This window comes from Rhinopithecus roxellana, chromosome 16 (assembly GCF_007565055.1).
Source record: "Rhinopithecus roxellana isolate Shanxi Qingling chromosome 16, ASM756505v1, whole genome shotgun sequence".
Lineage (NCBI taxonomy): Eukaryota > Metazoa > Chordata > Mammalia > Primates > Cercopithecidae > Rhinopithecus > Rhinopithecus roxellana.
Genome location: NC_044564.1, coordinates 46,775,764 through 46,795,739, shown reverse-complemented (window position 1 = coordinate 46,795,739; position 19,976 = coordinate 46,775,764). Strand labels below are relative to the sequence as shown.

Sequence of the window (19,976 nt, the reverse complement as noted above, 5' to 3'; positions counted from 1 at the left end):
CACAAGATAATGTATTTCATTTTACAACATTTATTTACAGTGGTTGCCCTTTATGGTGGTAATTGCAATGTGAAAGCATACACTCTGAATATATATTATGACAGCATGGTTAAATAAGAAATGTTCCCTCCCTCAAACAATCTAAATGCAAAGAAAATGCAAGACTCACCACTTACTTTTTCATAACCACAGAGGGCTCTAAATATCTTTGTAAATAGCTATTTATTTATTGAATATGTATAGTTTTTTTTTTTGAAAAAGCCAACCCTCCAAACCACATAGAGTAAGAGCTGTTTTTGTTCTTTCTGTAGACTGATGGTGTCGTGATATACCTAATTGCAGTTTCTTACAAATACTCCAGCATGTAATTTGCCATTTGCAGAACCAGGCTTCACATTTCATATTTGCTCTTCCAGCTCAGGGGTGGTAGAATTTGGAAACATACCAGCAACCCACTTCACTCAGCCTGTGTTTAATTATAATTTCACGTACAATAAAAGCAGAAGGAAAACGTGCAAAAAAATTGGTGTGCATCCCTTTCCCCTCCTTCTTACGTATATACAAAATATTTATTTCCATTGTAAAAGGATAGAATGGGGATCTTTATTTTGAGTAGATTTTCTATTTTTGTTCTTTCTGTTTGCCTCAGAGTTAGCGTCCTCTCTCTGTGACCTCGGAGTAAAATGTGTTTCTCCGTAGGCTTCATCCTGTTCTATTTATCAACTATATTATATTTATCAACTATTTTATATTGTGTTTTTAATAAAGCAGACATCAGCAGCTATTTATTTTCTGCCTCTGAGGGCCCAAAGAGTCTCAAAAAATGAATGTAATCTAGAAGGAAAAACATTGAAGAGTGACAGCTATTATAACAGTTGCAATTTTTGCCTGCCTCCCTCTTTTGGATTGGTGAGTCCTACCAAAAACCAAAACTATTATTCTCTTTGTAATTTTGAAACCACAGAGATTGAAAATAACTATTTAGTATCTCCAAGATATTATAATGTTTGAAAATATGACCAGTGTTGGGGGCATTTGTTACACAAGTTTCCAGTAGGGTGTTTTTGAATGTCTGTGCCCTCTGGTTTTCACAAAACTGATCTTAAGGAAGATAAGATACTGGTACACACAGAAGAAATATCAGCCTAGGTCTATCTCATTAAATCTTGTCCCCAGATACTTTGATGATATTTAAGTGTGATGATCTCATTCTGTGTTTCTCACTCCTGATAAGTTTTTAAATGTCTTATAGCTTACAGGTTTATTAAGGTATTTGATTTATATAAGAACTAAATATTCTGTTCATTCAATGGCTTTTGAGATATGTTTAATTCCATCATTTGAAGGACTTGGGATTGTTATAAACAAACGGCACGAGCTTCTTTTTGTCTTGACCTAGAAGTAGCAAAAATAAAGGGAGCTGCTTTGTTAACCTGAGCGAGATTTAATAATCTTGGGTATATTTTATTCTAGAGTAAGAAGAATTGCATCCCTTTATTTTTATTCAGTTTTGTAGACAGTAGCTTCTGTTCCCTACTTCACAACCACCAATAGTGTTATCATAAATTCAGAGAGTTGGGCCGTATTAGTCCATTCTTGCACTGCTATAAAGAACTAACTGAGACAGGGTAACCTGTAAAGAAACTAGGTTTAATTGGCTCATGGTTCTGCAGCCTGTACAGAAAGCATGGCTGTTTTCTGCTCTCCAGCCCCCTCATGGCGGCCTGGGGAAACTTACAATCATGGCAGAAGGCAAAGTTGAGGAAGGAGGCACCTCCTACATGGCCGGAGCAGGAGGAAGAGAGAAGGGGAAGGTGCTACACACTTAAACAACAAGATCTTGTGAGAACTCACTATTCCAAGCACAGCAAAGGGAAAGTCTGTGCCCATGATCCAGTCACCTCCCATCAGGCACCTCTTCCAACACTGGAGATTACAATTAGACATGAGATTTTGGCAGGGACACAAATTTGAACCATATCATGGGCCATTCTCTTTATGGAGATGATGCCTGAATATGATTCGGTGACCCAATCTAGCATCCAAGTGGCTCATTGTTGGGCAATTCTTCTTTGGTCTTCTTTAGGGCTAACTTTACCCATTCCTTTCAAAATTTGGATTGATTTACTTTTTGTTTGGTTTTAAGAAAAGCAAAATATCTACATGCTGTTCTTGGCCTACCTTATATACATATACATACATACACATGTATAATTTTCTTAATATCAAAATATGTATCCCCATGATTCTTATTGCTATAATCAGAAATTAGTAATTTGAGGGGCAACTGAATGACCTTATACCTAGAATTTTCAGAGTATAATATTACACAGTGTGTATTCATAAGAATGCTACCTTTTAAAGAGGTTTTTTAATATCATAGCTTATTTTTTATAGTTTCGCTGGTCAGTTTTCCCTCCTCTCTCTTTTTTTTTCCCCCTGAGAAGAGAGATTTCATGTTTTTGTTAAGGGGCTCATAATTTCCTTATAGAATATGACAAATTTCAGTTTGGAATACAGTATCTTAAAAAAATTATTTTATTCACATTTTCTATCTTTTCACCTTCACATTCTTGTTAAAGCAATATATTAATAGTACAGATAGCTGAAGGTGGTCTGACTTTAGTTAACGTGAGGTTACACATAATATGTACATATATTAAAAATATTTATCATATCTAGCAAGACAAAAATGCAAAATTTTGCTTTATATTTTTTCTTTTCCATTATCATTTGCTGAACTTCTCACCCCATATTTATTATTTTACTTCTCTTTCTGTTTCTCTCCTTTCTCCTCTCATTCTTTTTCTTTTTTGTCTTCTCCCTACTCCATCTTTTAGTTCCATACTTTTGAATTGCTATAGTGGACTCAAATATAAGCAAGAGGTATATTAGTAAGTTGTTCAGTCTTTTAACAAAGTATTAGTCAGAGAATCACAGCCCAGGGATAAACCAAAAGCAGAAATAAAACTGAGGAATTAATCAAATTCGTGTTGTTTGCTTTACATTATAGCTGGTTCATTTCATAGCCTACATCTTCAATTTCTCAATTCTTATTAGGTCTTTCTTATCAGCATATAAGAACATTCTATCCAGCAAAAATAGCTATATCTGCTTACTCATTGTCCATCAGCTCATAAAGCCACTTGAATTCAGCTTTTTGCCCACACAATTGCACTAAACCTATGCCTGGAAGATGAAGATCGTCAATATGTCTACATTGTCAAATCCAGTGGTCAATTTTCAGTCCTCAATGTCCTTAGCAACTTACGATACATCTCTGATGCACATCTTCTGCCATCCGCAATCACTGACTTTCCTTCCACTTAAGAGCTGATTGTTCATTTTTAATCTCTTCAGTTTGTTCTTCTCCTGTTCCTCACCATTTTGAGTCTCCTTTTTCTGTTTTGTTTACACTCATTTTCTTTGTTATCTCATCTGGTCTTATGGCTTTAAATACAATGTATATGTTGATGATTCCCTGATTCATATTTCCAGTCCAGACCTTTCTTCTGAACTCCAGGCTCAAATATTCAACTGTCTACTTAATGCCATGCTTGGATGTCTAGATGGCACCTGAAATCCAATGGGCCTGATTAAACTCCTGAACTTTAACAGCTCCTACCTAAGCTATTCTCCCTATTCCATCTTCTTTCTACAGTCTTCCATCTTCTTTTCCTGCAGTTCCATTCTTCAGGTGCTCAAGCAAAGTACCCGTGGTTATCCTTGATTTCTCTATTTCACATCCCACAAGGATGACATGGGTTCATTTATGCCTGTCATGCCATTGATTAACATCCCTGTCAAGAAAGTTTAGTCTGAGGTAGAAGACATGCAATTTTTATGAGAAGGGTCAATGTTGACATTTCTCATACACAAAAAAGAATCCTGAGAAGAAACACAAAAAAGCTAAATAATACATTGCTGTTGTAGCTCAAGTAGACTGAATAAGATACCCATACCTAATCTCGAAACTTGTTATAAAGTCTTTTTTTTTTTTTTAAGAAGGAGTCTCACTTTGTGGCCCAGGCTGGAGTGCAGTGGCATAATCTCGGCTCACTGCAACCTCTGCCTCCTGGGTTCAAGTCATTCTCCTGACTCAGCCTCCTGAGTAGCTGCGATTACAGGCACCCACCACCACGCCCAGCTAATTTTTGTATTTGTAGTAGAGGCTAGTTGTCCAGGCTGGTCACCTAGTTGTCCAGGCTGGTCTTGAACTCCTGACCTCAAGGGATCTGCCCACCTAGGCCTCCCAAAGTGCTGGGATTACAGGCATGAGCCACTGTGCCTGGCCTATAAAGTCATTCTTTCACATCAAATAGTAAGACTCATTAAAGGCAGTAGTATTTTCTTTTACTGTCTACAAACCCCTATCCAAGAGCATTTTCTCTGTATTCGTTTGTGATCATACAATAAACGGTAATTCAATAAGTGAATTTTCAGTTTCCAAAATAATAGCTTGGAGCTATAAACATTGCTTCAAGAGGTAAATGCGGGTCAGAGAAAAAGGCAATACCATTCAACTCTTCTGGCCACTTGGTCACTGTGTTATCCTGAAGAAACATAAACTGCTTTCAGTTTTATAGATTAAAAAAGAAGCCCCAGAACAATATCCACTTTTCTGAACCACTCCTATGCCTCTGAAATGTGACATTTTGCTGTTGTTTCTTTTTACTGTTTTTAATTACTGAGTCTATCTGCATGAAATGAGGATCTGGGTTGCCTAGGAGTTCATCTGCTCCTATTGCATATTCCTCTTTTAACTACACATACTTCAATGCGGTTTTGCTTGCTGCCTCCAACATTTTGACAGACTTCCCCTCCTCTTCCTTCACTATCCTCCCATCACTCTCTAGGAGAGAAGGTTATTTTTAAAGTGCATGATCAATAGGCATTGGGGAGCAACTGAGGCATGAAGAGATCACATGATTGGGAATAAGGTACTAGGGACTGCTGGGAGAAACAATGGCAACAGGCCACCTCAGAAATTGTCTGAGAAAGGAAAGATGGTTTGTAGCTCCCATTCAAGTATTCTGAGTTATCTCTTTGCACAGTTTTTTGTCTTGGAGGGGGTTCTTAACATGGTTCTTTAGCATTGCTTTAGGTTGAAGGAGATATAGGCCAGTGCTGATAGTTACTTTTCAGGCCAAATAATGTTCCATTAAAATCGAGCTTGGTCTCAGGATCTTGACAGTGTCTTAAATCTCCTGGTCATAGTGCTTCTATTTAGTTCTTAATGCTGATGACGCCTTTGCTGAGGGTTTGAATCAAGAACAAAACAAGAATTATCACAATGACTATAAAAAAATGACTGTTCCATGATCAGACAAAGGAATGCTGTTAAGCAAAGAAGGCACCTAAGGAGAACGTGGAGATGATCAGGCACAGACCAGAATCACTATCGGAAAACCAACTCAAGAGGAGGGAATGGGTCATTTCTACAGCATTCTTCATTGCATCACTGGGAAATCATAGCTGTGTTCTAGTTCTCTACTTGCCATCACAGGGAATGTCTTCCCTTTTGGACTTTTAAGTTTTATTTAATGGTTATTTATAACTATTCTTTCTGTGCCAGAGAAGATGATTCATGACTCTAGTCCTGCTTTTTCTCTCCCTTGGTTATTAGAGGAAACAGAGTTGTTGCTTATCTCTTCAGCTTGGGATACCTTATTCTGCTCTTTTTATTTAATATATAATCCTTCCTAAAGATTTGCTTATATTTTTGTTCATTTAGTAGATTTTTCCATTTTATTTAATTGACTTTATATTATTACATTCTAGTGAAATAATCATTAGAAATCAGCCTAATACATTGTGCAAATGTTTTAAAAATTTGCTTTGGCTATGCATATTGCAAAGTAGGCTGTGGGTCAGCATTTGCTATTTGTCCTCAGCTGTTTCTTCTTTATATATAGCTGATAAGACCCTGCTCCAATGCTAGTCTTATATCATTAAAATTGTTTCCTACAGAATCCTTCTTTGACTGAAGAAGCTTAGTGGTGACATTAATTGCAAATAAAAGACCATGACCTATTGTAGAATGTGGAATATCTCCTTAGAAGTGTCTGCCTTCATTATTGCAAACTCTCAGCAGTGACATAAAGATCTTTGTCCTGTGTAGATTCAGCTGCAGCCAGCAACAGAAGGCATATGTTCACTTTGAACAAAAGAACATTTATTTTCACATTCTGTGGCTGATGTTGAGTGATAACATTTTTGCATATCCTAAAATTTTTTACCCAGATGCTGTTTAAAGGCAAAAAGTGCTTTTACAATAATTTTCTTTGTGAATGGAATTTACACTCTTGGTATGTGTTGCCTTTTCAATATGCCTGTCAAGTTCTGAATAATAACCTTTGACAGTGAGTGAACAGAAACAAAACCAGAGGTTGTTTCATCTGTTCACAGCAACATTGTTTGTCATCTTTGCTTTTTTGGACAAATGCCATTCTACCTTAAATAAAAATATGATAAAATTCATGCTTTATAAGCAAATTAATAGACTTTGGTTTTTAATAAATATTCTAATTTTTCTAAGGCAAGAAACCTGTGATGAATGAACATTAAGTTGACAAGAAAAAAAATTTGCCAATAAATATGTTTTTCATATTACTGTAGCATTAAAATTTTATAAAACTTTTATATGTCTTTATAAAAATGAAGCAAAGCTAAAAACAAGATGCTGTATGGGATGAGGAATAAAAAGAAAAAGTGTCCTTTGTCTTGGAAAGAACTGTAAAATCACCTATCTCCATATTGCCAAAGGGAATCACATATTGGAAAATTTAGGATCTATTAATATAATACCTGTAAAAATAATTGAAACAGAAAAGATCTGGCTTTAAGCATTTTTCTAAAGACCTTTTTATACTTGGTAAAAGTGGTTGAAATAAATTATTCTCTAGTTTTATGTAGTTAATTTGGTTATTAACCTAATTGGTATGGGCATGGCATATAGCTTTATTAACAATTCAATTTCTCATGAAATAAAATAACCCAACAAACCCCAACTCTATCTATTGCAATACCGAATTCATTTTGGTTGAAGTTATTTTGAATTGAGCTGATAACTTATAACTTTGAATGGAGCTTATAACAATTATGTTTTGCAAATCCATGAAGATTATGAAATAGAAAAATCTTTGCATGGCATTGTATAAGATGCTGTAGCCGTATATCTTTAATAAATCATGCTCATTTTGACAAGTTTATGGAAAAATTGTATTAACTGCACAAAAACGTTATGATAAAAACAATAAAAGTAAAAACTACTTACTAACAATTGTACAGGCATTTAAATAATTGCTGTACTATTTTCTTTCCTCAACAGTACAAATCAAAGTGGAGGAAAAAGAAGACGAGACAGAGGAAAGCTCAAGTAAGTGGTGATAGGCCCACTTGGGATACTTTTCCTATGGAATACCCATAAATTCAAGGAATTTATCCTCTTATCTTGTGGACTTGAGTTACCACATATAAGCAGAAGTGTGTGTGGATAACTTTTGATGGTCTCACAGGGGGAATCAAGTTCAGCAAACAGAATCCCCACTCTAGATTCCATCCAGTTGGCATTGTAGGAGCCAAGACCGTGGTCCCTTGAATGTTGGCTGAAAAATCAAGCAAAAGGCATATTAATAGGAGAAAAGGCATATAATGTCATAGAACATGTATTCATTAAAGCTTAGGATGAAGACCCAAAGATAGAGAAAATTGTTCATTTTAATGCTTAGTTTCAACAAAGTATGGACAGCAGTACAGAAATATGATTGGAGGTATAATCTAATGTTTACACACTGAGTGGGAAAATGCAACAAGGCCTGTCTGCCTAGATTCTTCTTGGCCTCTCTAAGCATGCATTTCTTTCTTCTGGGTGTGGGACAGGACCCTCTTTCGAATGAGGGTCTTATGATCTACACTCAAACAAGGTAGGGCGAATGATTTCTTGATGACCAATTTTTATACAGACAGGGCAGAGGGAATGTTAGAGTAGTATTTTTAGGTTTTATGCATTTGAGGAGAATGTTTATTCTGCTGCTATTGGGTAGAATGTTCTGTATATGTCTGCTAAGTCTATTTGATCTATAATGTTGTTCATGTCTGCTGTTTCCTTGTTGATTTTCTGTCTAGATGTTCTATTCATTATGGAATGTAATGTAGGGTATTGAAGTTTCCTACTACAATTATATTGCTGTGTGTTTTCTCTCCTGAGTTTGGTTAATGTTTACTTTATATATTTAGGTGCTTTTGATGTTGGATGCACATATACTTATAATTGTGATATCTTCCTGGTAAATTGACCCTTTTATTACTATATAATGCACTTATTTGTTGCTTATGGCAGATTTACACTAAAAGTATATTTTGCCCAATATAAGTATAGCCAACCCTGCTCTTTTTTAGCTACCATTTGCATGGCATATCATTTTCCATTCCTTCACTTTCACCCTGTGCATGTCCTTAAATCTAAAGTGAGTCTTTTGTAGTTAACATATAGTTGGACCTTGTTTCTTTTCTTTGGTTTGTTTTTTAATTCATTCAGCCACTTTACGTCTTTTGATTGGGAAGTTCAATCCACTTAAACTTAAAGTTATTACTGACAGAGCAAGACTTACTTTTGCCTTTTTGTTCATTGTTTTCTGTTTTAAAGCTGTTTTGTCCCTTTTTTATCTCGTGCTATTCTCTTTTATATTTTATTGATTTTTATTACAGTGATACACTTTGATTCCTTTCTCTTTTTCTTTTGTGTATCTTCTATAGAAATTTTATCGTGGTTACCATGGGACTTAAGTTCAACATCTTATAATTATAAAAGTCCTATTTTAGGCAGAAAACAATTTAACCTCAATTGCATCCTGAAACTCTACACTTTTACTTTCCCTGACACTTAATGTTATTGATGTCTTGATTTATATATTTTTATATTATACATTCATTAACATTTTATAGCTACTTTTAATACTTTTGAACTTTTATAATAAAATTAAAAGTTATCAATACACTGTCATTAAAGTATTATAGTATCCTGTATTTGTCTATATGTTTACCTTTACCAGAGAGTTTTATATTTTCATGTGATTTTGTCTTGCTCTTTAGTGTCCTCTCATTTCAACTTGAAGAACTTCCTTTAGCATTACTTGTAAGAAAAGTCTAGGGGTGATTAACTTAGATTTTGTTTGTCTGAGAGTCTTTATTTATCCTTCATTTATAAAGGACAGACTTGCTGAGCATAGTGTTCTTTGTTGGCAGGTTTTTTCTTTTCAGCACTTTGAAAATATCATCCTACCTTCTTCTGGCCTGCATAGTTTCTGCTAAGAAATCACTGATAGTCTTATGAAGGTTTCCTTGTACATGACAAGTTGCTTTTCTGTTTTGTTCAAAATTCTGTCTTTATCTTTGACTTCTGGCAATTTAAGTATAATATGTCATGATGTGGATTTATTTGGGTTCATATAATGTAGGATCTGTGGGCTTCTGAATCTGAAGGTCCATTTCCTTCTCCAGATTTGGGAAGATTTTGTCTATTATTTTCTTTGAATAGTCTTTGTGTCCTTTTCTTTCTTTTATTGTCCTTCAGAACTCCCATAGTGTATATATTGGTCTGCTTGTTGAAACCTCATAACACTTTCCTCACTTTTTCTTATTCTTTTTATGGTTTTGCTCTGCTGACTATTTCAAACATCCTATTTTTCAGTTTGGTAATTCTTTCTTTTGCTTGATTGAGTCTGCTGTTGGACCTCTGTAGTGAATTTTTGTTACTGTATTCTTCAGTTACTGTGTTCAGTTATTGTCTTGTATTCTTCAATATTTATCTCCAGTTATTTTTATATTTTTATTTCTATGTTGAAATTCTCACTTTGTTCATGCATTTTTCTTCTGAATTTGTTGAGCATCTTTATGAGTTATTTTTAATAGTCTGTTAAGTAATTAATATATCTCCATTATATTAGGGCTTGTTTCTGGAGCTTTATCTTCTTCTCTTGTTTGGGGCGTGTTTTCCCTTTTCTTTATTTTTCTTGATTATTTTTGTTTGTTTGTTTTGGCATCCATATATTAGAAAAAATGGATTCCTTTCCCAGCCTTCAGGAGAAGCACCAGCCTTGTACAGGAGAAGACTTTCACCAATGAGGCAGGCCAGAGATTCTTGGGCCTCTCAAATGTTTCCTGTGTATGCATCCTCTCTGGACTTGTGTGTCCAGGGAGGACACACAAAATCCCTCAATAAGAGGGATTTTTCAGTTGACCTTTTTCTTTTTAAGAATTCATAATGTCTTGTTTGCTCCAGTGTTCTTCTGTTATAACATGTGTCTCCTGGGGAAGCAGCATGTTCTGAGTTCTTTTTTTTTGGTTTCCAGTGGCCCCCAGGCATCAACAGTATGCTGGGTCCTGTCCATGCTCTGAGACTGGCCATTCCCTTAGGCAGCCTCCTGAAAAGTCTGAACATTGGGTATATATTTCAGCTTTTCTTTCCCATTTCAGGGGCAAGTTAAGGACTGGAATTCTTGCTAATTATGTCATGCTGAACTGGGTGGGGAAAGGAGCTCTGGTGAAAGAGTACAAACTAGTTCTTCTCCTTTGTTCTCCATGGCCCTGGGCCGTCTAGAATATAATGGGTCCTATTAGTGCTCTAGGAGACAAGTGGGACAGAAGTCAGGCCAGTCATCCTTTCCAAAAGTTGGAGGGAGTGTTGGTTACACTATCCAACTGTTTCTCCCCAGAGAGGTGCAGATTTGGTGTTTATCATCTGGTCACTCTGTGCTAAGTTGGGGGAGGGGCTACTGTGAGTGAGGCATACTATTCAAATGGCTATCTTTGCTTTCATTGGTTCCCAGTCAGAAGTCTTTTCCTGTCAGTACTCAGATTCTGGCAAGACAGAAACCAGTCCTTTGGGAACGCCCAGAAAAATCAGAATGTTGGACACATGGTTCAGTTGTTTTCTCCCCTCCCCAGGGAGAAACTAGGAGATGGTGGGTTCCTCCCAATTGTATGGTATTGTGTTAGCAGAGAGGGACTGTGGTATGAGGGTGTGTCAGATTTTTCTACCAGCGACTTAGCTGATATTGTGTTCATCTAGGGTGCAGGTACCTTTCAACTAGTTTCTGAATTTCTCACGAAGGGAGCCTATCTCCACATTGTGGTTGAACTTTTATGTCTATGGAGGGAAGGAGAGTCCAGGGCTTCCTATTCTCTCAACTTGTTGATGTCATCCCAGTAGTTTAGTTTTAATACAAAAAACAGTAAAATTCAGAGTACCAAGTAGCTGCTTGGGTTTGTGAGTTGTTCGTGGGTGAATTGTTTCTCGCCTCCGGTCAAGTTTTTGTCCTTTCTTTAATTAGTGACTAATGTGGCTAATAAAAGCTGGGTAAATACTCAGAATGCCATGATGGGGTTCAAATAACATACCTTTGCCACAAAATTAAACAAACAGAAACTCATTCTTGATTCGGATGACAGAATATATACAGTTTTCCAAGCCCAGTTAGAAAAGTTACTACAGGCTGGGCACGGTGTCTCAAGCCTGTAATCCCAGCACTTTGGGAGGCCAAGGCAGGTGAATCACTTGAGGCAAGGAATTCAAGACCAGCCTGACCAACATGGTGAAACCCCATCTCTACTAAAAATACAAAAAATTAGCTGGACTTGATGGCTTGCACCTGTAGTCCTAGCTACTCAGGAGGTTGAGACAGGATAATTGTTTGAACTCTGGAGCTGGAGGTTGCAGTGAGCTGAGATTGTGCTATTGCACTCCAGCCTGGGTGACAGAGCAAAATTGCGTCTCAAAAAAAAAAAAAAAAAAAAAAAAAAAGAAAAGTTATTCTGTTTCTCTCTCTGCTACCTGACATTTAGTAATATAGGTAATATTTAGGTCTTATACCTGAAATATCAATAAAAAAGTTTCAACAAGTGGTAATTAAAGATAATTTTGAAAAAATAAAAGGATGACTCACACGTATGTGAAAAGAACATATTTAACTAATAAAACAACTTGTGAGATGCTATAATCAGTTCAAAGGAAAGTCCAAAGAATAGATACATTTATAGATAATAAATTTTGAAATGTTTGTACGAATGAAGGCAAAGTTGTTTTTTGAAAGGGGGCTTGTCTCTCCATTGGAAAGAGTTCGTTTGTATGTCTACAGATAAAAAGTGTTTTGTATAGCTTTATATGGTTATGTATAATTTTCAAAGTTGTCATATAGTTCTCATAAAATCAGAATCAGACAACACAGAAAGGTATACTGTAGATAATTCATAGTTTTCATTGAAATATAATTTTTTTCTCGATGGTAGCCTCTATTTAAGAGAATAATGATAACTGTAATTAATTTTTTACAATAGTTTATGCTAAATGTTAGAAGAAGTTAGGAGCAATAGAAATGGAACTGAAGTAGTAATGTTATGTTATAAACTTTGTGAAGGAAATTTTATCTTTTATGGTAATTATCTCTCTATTCTTTACCTGGAAGCATCCTAAAAAGTTATGAACACATGAGTCTTTCATTGTTAGTTGATGATAAAACAAAATAATGCTGTCATTATTCTCAATTTTACATTAAATTTATGTTACCTATTTCTATTCATAAGAAATAAATGATCAAGCAAATGTGTATACTATGATTTTTTTAAAGAAAAGAACAAAAATATTTACAAAAAAGGAGAAAAATATTTAGAATCAAGAATGAAGAAAATTTAAATTGGGAGGAACCTCAAGGGTTGAATGAATTTCTCCAAAATTATTCTAGTTTGTAGCACCTCTTTAATGTTCCTCTTCTTTGTTCTAAGATAGAAATAGTAATAAATATGAAGTGGGTAATCACTCAACAATTACATAATGGAATGGTAATCTCTAAACTTGGACTAATTTGAATGGTCTTAGAGGTCATCATATGATATTAACCACCAAGCTATTTAGTTACTCAAGTAAATGAACACTAGAACTTCTTCAAAAACTTATTAAAATTTGGGAATCCACATTCACCTATTTGAGTCGATGAACCACAATGGAAATGGAAATCTAGATATATTTATTTAAATGACGGGCTGTGAAGTATGTATGCCATGATGCATCTCATCATGATGTGGAGAATTGCTAGATTATGGTGTCAGATGTATAATAATAGTTATTAAAAACTAAGAATAAGTTTGGTAGTGGGAGGAAGCACTTTCTGACATTACTCATTGAATCAACTGCTACGTTTAGGTGAAGAGGAAGAGGAGGAGGAAGGTAAACTGCCTCGAAGAGAGAGCTTGAGACCAAAGAGGAAAAGAACCAGAGATGTTATCAATGAGGATGACCCAGAACCTGAACCAGAGGATGAAGAAACAAGGAAGGCAAGAGAAAAAGAGAGGAGGAGGAGGCTAAAGAGAGGAGCGTAAGTTAGTTCTGATATCCTTTCAAAAGCTCCAGTGCTGAAGAAGATCACTCCTTTTAGATACTCTTTGACCTTAACATTGGTAATTAAAACTACTTTTCGAAAGACAGCCTTAATCTGATGATGCTATTTTATTCTACTCAATTAAATTTATTTTAATAGTTAAAATATAATTTTAAAATGAATGTATATTCATAAGAAATTCTCTTCTGAAGGATCTGAATTATCATAGGTCATTGACATATTACAGTTAATTTTTTTTTTTTTTTTTTTTGAGACGGAGTCTCGCTCTGTCACCCAGGCTGGAGTGCAGTGGCCGGATCTCAGCTCACTGCAAGCTCCGCCTTCCGGGTTTACACCATTCTCCTGCCTCAGCCTCCCGAGTAGCTGGGACTACAGGCGCCCGCCACCTCGCCCAGCTAGTTTTTTGTATTTTTTAGTAGAGACGGGGTTTCACTGTATTAGCCAGGATGGTCTCGATCTCCTGACCTAGTGATCCACCCGTCTTGGCCTCCCAAAGTGCTGGGATTACAGGCTTGAGCCACCGCGCCCGGCCTTATTACAGTTAATTTAAAGATTTTAAAATTATCCCACTAATTGTATGCATTGTTATCTAGGTTAAGTAGAAACTCCTAAATAGTGAGCACACATCACTTTACCTTACAGAGCAGGGTTTGGAAAATTATGGCTAAATCCGGCCCAAAAGCTAAGAGTGGTTTTTACAGCTTTAAAGGGTCATTAATAAAAAGCAAAGATGAATATGGGACAGAGTTGTATATCTCACTCAAGGCTTAAAATATTAACTATTTGGCCCTTTACAGAAAGAAAGTGTGCTGGCTCCTATTACAGAGGATTTGGGTTGTCATTTTATTTTTAATACAACTCAGTTATCTTTCAGTTCCACCAGGAAAACATTTTAGTGAATGCCAACTTTGTGTAGAATAATACATTAAATGCTGTTTAGGAAAAATCCGAGAAAATACTTTTCTTGTCTTTGCTTTTTGGAAATTTGCAGATAGCAGGCAGGTAGGAAAAGTGTGCATGTAGAACACCTCTAATAAGAGAAAACCTCGACCCCTTGGAAAGAATGCAAGAGAACAGTCAACCTGTTCCACAACTCACAGGTAATAGGGCCATGTGAATCACCATCGGGTGGTGGAGTCTCCTCCAAACACTCCTAAGACTTTAAAGCATGAGGAACTTTCTAAGGTGTCCTTCCAAGATGACACACTTCTGTACTCAATAGCTCTAACTATTGTGTTATTCTTTATAAATGATTGTCGTTAAAAACAATTGTATGAAAAATTTGTCAAGTAGAGAAGCTTAGCATTAACAGACAATGGTTCCTTTTAGGATAAGAATAACCTCATCTACTTCACGTCTTAGTTTTCCTCCTCTTCTTCCCCATCTTCTCCTTTCTCCCTTTTGAATACCAAGACAAAACTTGCTTTTAAATTTTGACTCTAGTATTTTTTATTTATATCTGCTTTTAAAGTTTCTTCACGCTTTATTCCTTTCAAAAATAAAATGCAACACAATTTTAAGTCCCATGTATTACTATGATTGTTAGTTCCATTATTATGTAGTAATAATTCCTATTTAGCAAACTTACGCTTTCCAACAGTGGTATTTCATTGAGAAAACATCACCAATTGATGTATGCATGATAAAGGTTGTGTTCCAAAATTGCTTTTCTTCTTTATTTATGCCTCAAAAAAATCCTTTTAAAAAGATGAGTTGGGCAGGAATTCCTCTGCTGTCTTGGTCTGCTGACAGCCCTCATGGCAACTGCTCAGTATCTAGGAAATGGGGCCATGTGAAGCAACTGGATCCTGTGGCTATGACAGTGTCTCTCCCTAACTGGCCTCACTTTCATTTTGATCTTGAGAATCAAGATCCCTTATCTCCCACTCTTCCACATAACCAAACTGTCTCCGTAGGTTTTGCAAATTGCGTTTTTACTGCGACAATTTGTGCATCTATTATAAATAGTATCAGAAATTAGTTGTGATTATTGATAGTTCTGTTCTCTGTTTTAGAGTCTGTTTTCTATTGTTCATTTTGAAGATAAACATCTTTTTTTTTAAAAGAAAATCTTAGATAATATTTTTGAGAAAGATTAGTAGGCAAATCAGGGCACATTTATTTGGGTTAATTAATTCAAGGCCTTTTTATTTAAATATTCAAGTAATGCCTCAGGGAATTTCCCTTGCATTGACACAACATTTGAAACCAACTAAAACCAAGGTTGTAATGCTAACTATCTTTGGAGGCAGTTAAAAAAACACTGCCTTGTTAGACATTTTGGAGTATTTCCAGTAATATTACAGGCTTTTCCTGACCCAGTTTTAAGTGAATAAGTAATATATTCATAGCAGTGAGAAATTCAGCATATTATGCCTTCTTCTTCCTAACAACTGTTGTTTAAATATATCAAACTTAAGATAGAAAACCATTCTTGCACAGATTAGCCTGAAAATTTAGATGAGGCATGCCTATGCCTTTTAATATGATTAGCCCTTTCTTTGAGAGATTCTAGAAAAGTAGGTTTCCTGTAATGCTGGTTAGAAAAGTATTTTAATTACCTTCATATTTGAGGGTATCTTATGTGTCAGCAACTGTACCCTGTAACACAGCATGACCCTCCTGGTGAAATAAACAATTAACAACAGAGACATAAAAGATATACCAATCTGGGATCATTTAGTACCAAAATAACCGTCTTTCTGTACCATAATAATCTCAGAGGTCGTTGTTATATTTTAGTGTACTTTGAGTACTGGGTTTATGATGATAACCCTGAGCTATCCAGAAAAGTTTTGTACACATATGTTTATTCAATAAATTATTTACCCAGCTCTACTTTTGTGCGGCATAATTTGCTAATATCTTTGGGATACTTGGATATGAGCATGTAATTGCCCGCAATCTTGCAATCTTCAAAAGTCCATAATATAGTAAGGGACAGGCCACTTAGATACAAATTATTATGACATATGACACTCTATGTGTCCCAGAGAAATACAAACAAAGTAGCTTGGAGTCTCAGAGAAGCGAAAACTGTTCCCATAGGCATAATTAGAAAAGGGATTATTAAAGACATTTCATATGATTTTTAAAGGACTTGAAATTTGGACAAGCTGAACTTATCAACTAATTAGTGTTAGAATTGTTTCTATTAAAGGGTTTCCGAAAGTTCACATGTAGATTTAATTACCTGGCAAATCCACACATCAAACAGATAATTCTTTCGTTCTTTGATGATGTTGGATTAGAGATGCTGTTTTACAGGTGATTCTTAATGGAAGTTCAGTAATGTAAAGCTTTAAGGTAACTATATGTAAATATGAATTATTTTCAAATAGTTGGCAAGTTAAAGGCTTAACATATCAAGCAATTAAATTATTAATCATAAAGATTTTTTCTAATTGACTTTATTACTGATAATTTCTATTTTATTTTATTTTTGCTAGCTTCTGAAAATATTTCAGTAAAACTGCTATCTATGTAATTTAAAGTTATTTCTGTGTTTGCATGGAAACAATTATAATCATTTTAATTAAAACACATCTTTACCTCCTAAGACAAACTAACCCACATATCATTCTAATTGGCAAATAAAAAAAAAAAACTGTGGATATAGATGCAGTAAAAAAAAAATCCTGAAATATTTTATGCCATGGCTGCACAGCCTCATAGGCTTTCATATGATAAACACCAAATAATTAAATAGAAACAACCCAATGCTTATCAGAGATGTATCTTAGAAGAGTGTACTTCCCTGGTTCTCTTGAACCATGATGATTCTTCTAAGCAAAATGTTTGGATTGTCCAAAAGACAAACTGTCAATAGGAAGTGTTATTTTAAAGGGTTAATATGAATTTTTGTTTCAGTACTCATAGCACGATTAAAAACTATAGATTGGTGGCAAAGAAAGGAGATTGAAAGTCATTTTGTAGGGTAAACTATATAACTGTGGATATGTCCTGTTCCTCAGCTAGAACTTTAAAAAGCAGCTTTTGCCTTATTTCTACTATGTCTAGTCATGAGCTTAGTGAAAAATAAATTATTTTTCTGAGTAATATTAAACTGGATTACAATTTTTGTTATTGGTCCATATCTAGTGAGGGGAGAAACTTCAACAGTTAATTGAACAGAGAGAATTTAACAAGTGAATTGTTAGGATGTATAAATAATGTTAATTAGACTACAGAAAAGGTAAAAAGAGAACACTAAAGTATCATGGTGATGGTAACTACTGGAAGCAGCTACCATCCCAAGGGCTGGAGGAACAATGGAAAGGGTTGAAATGAAAACACTGTAGCCTGGGTATTTTATTTCACTTGTAGTGGCTGCTATCAGGTGCTAAAACCCAGGAGCTAAAACTCAACCTCTGCAGAGGGGCTGGTGCTCTGTGGTGCTGGTTTCTATGGGAGAGGTGATGAAGCTGGTTCTGCTAGCTTGGTAGCAGATTGGTAGTAGGGATTCACTTGCAGTACGTCAAGGATGCTCAGCTCCAGGAGTGAAGAAGTGATGCTAAGGAGGAAGTGTCACCCTTCAAAGCAAATAGAAAGCAGAGAGGAAGCCACAGGAAAGATGGAGATCCTCTTCACTATCCCCTGTTGTCAGAGTCTATATTGACCCTGCTATCAAAGCAGAAATATGACTCACAAAATACCAGCCCCAGCACCACAAAGTTAAAGAGTAGGAGGGTGTGTTTGAAGTTGGGACAATAGCCTAACAACTGAAATAATCTATTGCTAAGAAAACTGATCTCTATGATATGGTATTGCATGCCTTGATTAAAAATTATGTTGCTCTTGTTTAGATTTTGTTTTCTTTGAGTTCTGGACCCTATAGTGTTTTTGTAATACTAGGAACACAGAAAAGAAAAGCTACATCTCATGCTCAGTAGGAACTAAATTCCTTTGAAGGTCTCTTCAAAGGATTCACTTCCACCAAATATATTTCGAGGTGAATTTTACCAACTGAAGTTATAAGTTTAATTAACAGATAACAGATTGTTACCTTTGAGAAATGGATTTTTATTTTTTGCGATTTCAATTTTTCTTTCCTTCTTTCTCTTGAGACAGGGCTAACAAAATGTTTAAGGGCAAAGACATCTTCACCCTTAATTTATTATCCTTATTGAAAAACAAAATATTTAAATGAAATGTAGAATTGAGGGAAGGTATACAAGGGAACAAAGAAGAGAGGGAAATATCTTGATATATCTGTAATTATTCTTTCCACAGATTTTCTAGTTCAGAGAGTTTGAGGCTCTAGACATAAAAGAATTGCTTAGGCTGGGTATGGTGGCTCATGCCTGTAATCCCAGCACTTTGGGAGGCCAGGGCGGGTGGATCACCTGAGGTCAGGAGTTTGAGACCAGCCTGGCCAACATGGTGAAACCCTGTCTCTAATAAAAATACAAAAATTACCTGGGCAAGATGACAGGTGCTTGTAATCCCAGCTACTGGGGAGGCTGAGGCGGCAGAATTGCTGGAACCTGAGAGGCGGAGGTTGCAGTGAGCCGAGATTGTCCCACTGCACTCCAGCCTGGGCAACAGAAGGAGACTCTGTCTCAAACAAAACAAAACAAAACAAACAAACAAACAACAACAAAAAAAACCCCAGCTCATGCCTATAATCCCAGTACTTTGGGAGGCCAACGCGGGTGGATCACCTGAGGTCGGGAGTTTGAGACCAGCCTGGCCAAGATGGTGAAGCCCATCTCTATTAAAAATATAAAAATTAGCCGGGCGAGGTGGTGGCTGCCTGTAATCCCAGCTACTCAAGAGGCTGAGGCAGATTGCTTGAACCCAGGAGAGAGAGGTTGTAGTGAGCCAAGATCGCGCCGTTGCACTCCAGCCTGGGTGGCAAGAGTGAAACTCCGTCTCAAAAAAAAAAAAAAGAACAGCTTAGATTCAGGAAGGCAACCACTACTGCTTAACGTTATAATAGTTCCAGTAATCCTGCATCAGTGTTCAGATTTAAGTTCTCACGCTTATGGGTCCTAGTGTTGACTGTATATGGTCACATTTTAAAAAATGGACTAAATATCTGATACCTGCCTTCCTTAAGTTCCAAAGTCAAGCAAAACTTAACTTTACTAAGGTGTTTCTTTTTTACTCTTAAAGAGAAGAAGAAGAAGAAATTGATGAAGAGGAATTGGAAAGACTGAAGGCAGAGTTAGATGAGAAAAGACAAACAATTGCTACTGTCAAATGCAAGCCATGGAAGATGGAGAAGAAAATTGAAGTTCTCAAGTATGGTGCCACTTTTTATACGTAGAAACACTTTCCCCGACATTGATTTTCTAAATCCTCTGAATATTTCCTACATATGTATATACACACACACACACACACATACACTGTATATATAGTATATGTAATATTATATATAATGGTCACTGTCATAAACATGTATATCATATATCTGCATATATATACCAATATATGTGTATTCACATATATCTGTTTCTTATCACTAGAGAGACTGGGCTAATGATTATAAATTGGACGCAACTCTGAGAAATTGTTTAGAGTCTTTTAAATTCTCTGGTCATCTTTAATCATTTGTTCCTTAAACTGGAGTTTCGT

The 19,976-nt window shown here is 35.8% G+C and overlaps 1 protein-coding gene across 1 annotated transcript in view; it reads left to right on the top strand.

Annotated features, from left to right (window-relative positions):
• TMC1 (transmembrane channel like 1) overlaps positions 1 to 19,976 on the top strand; it is a 180,364-nt gene that overhangs the window by 24,682 nt on the left and 135,706 nt on the right. Inside the window, exons 3-5 of the mRNA XM_010375850.2 lie at positions 7,331 to 7,378; positions 13,199 to 13,370; positions 19,512 to 19,640. Coding sequence (XP_010374152.1) covers positions 7,331 to 7,378; positions 13,199 to 13,370; positions 19,512 to 19,640 — 349 coding nt within the window. The remainder of the gene's footprint in view (positions 1 to 7,330; positions 7,379 to 13,198; positions 13,371 to 19,511; positions 19,641 to 19,976) is intronic.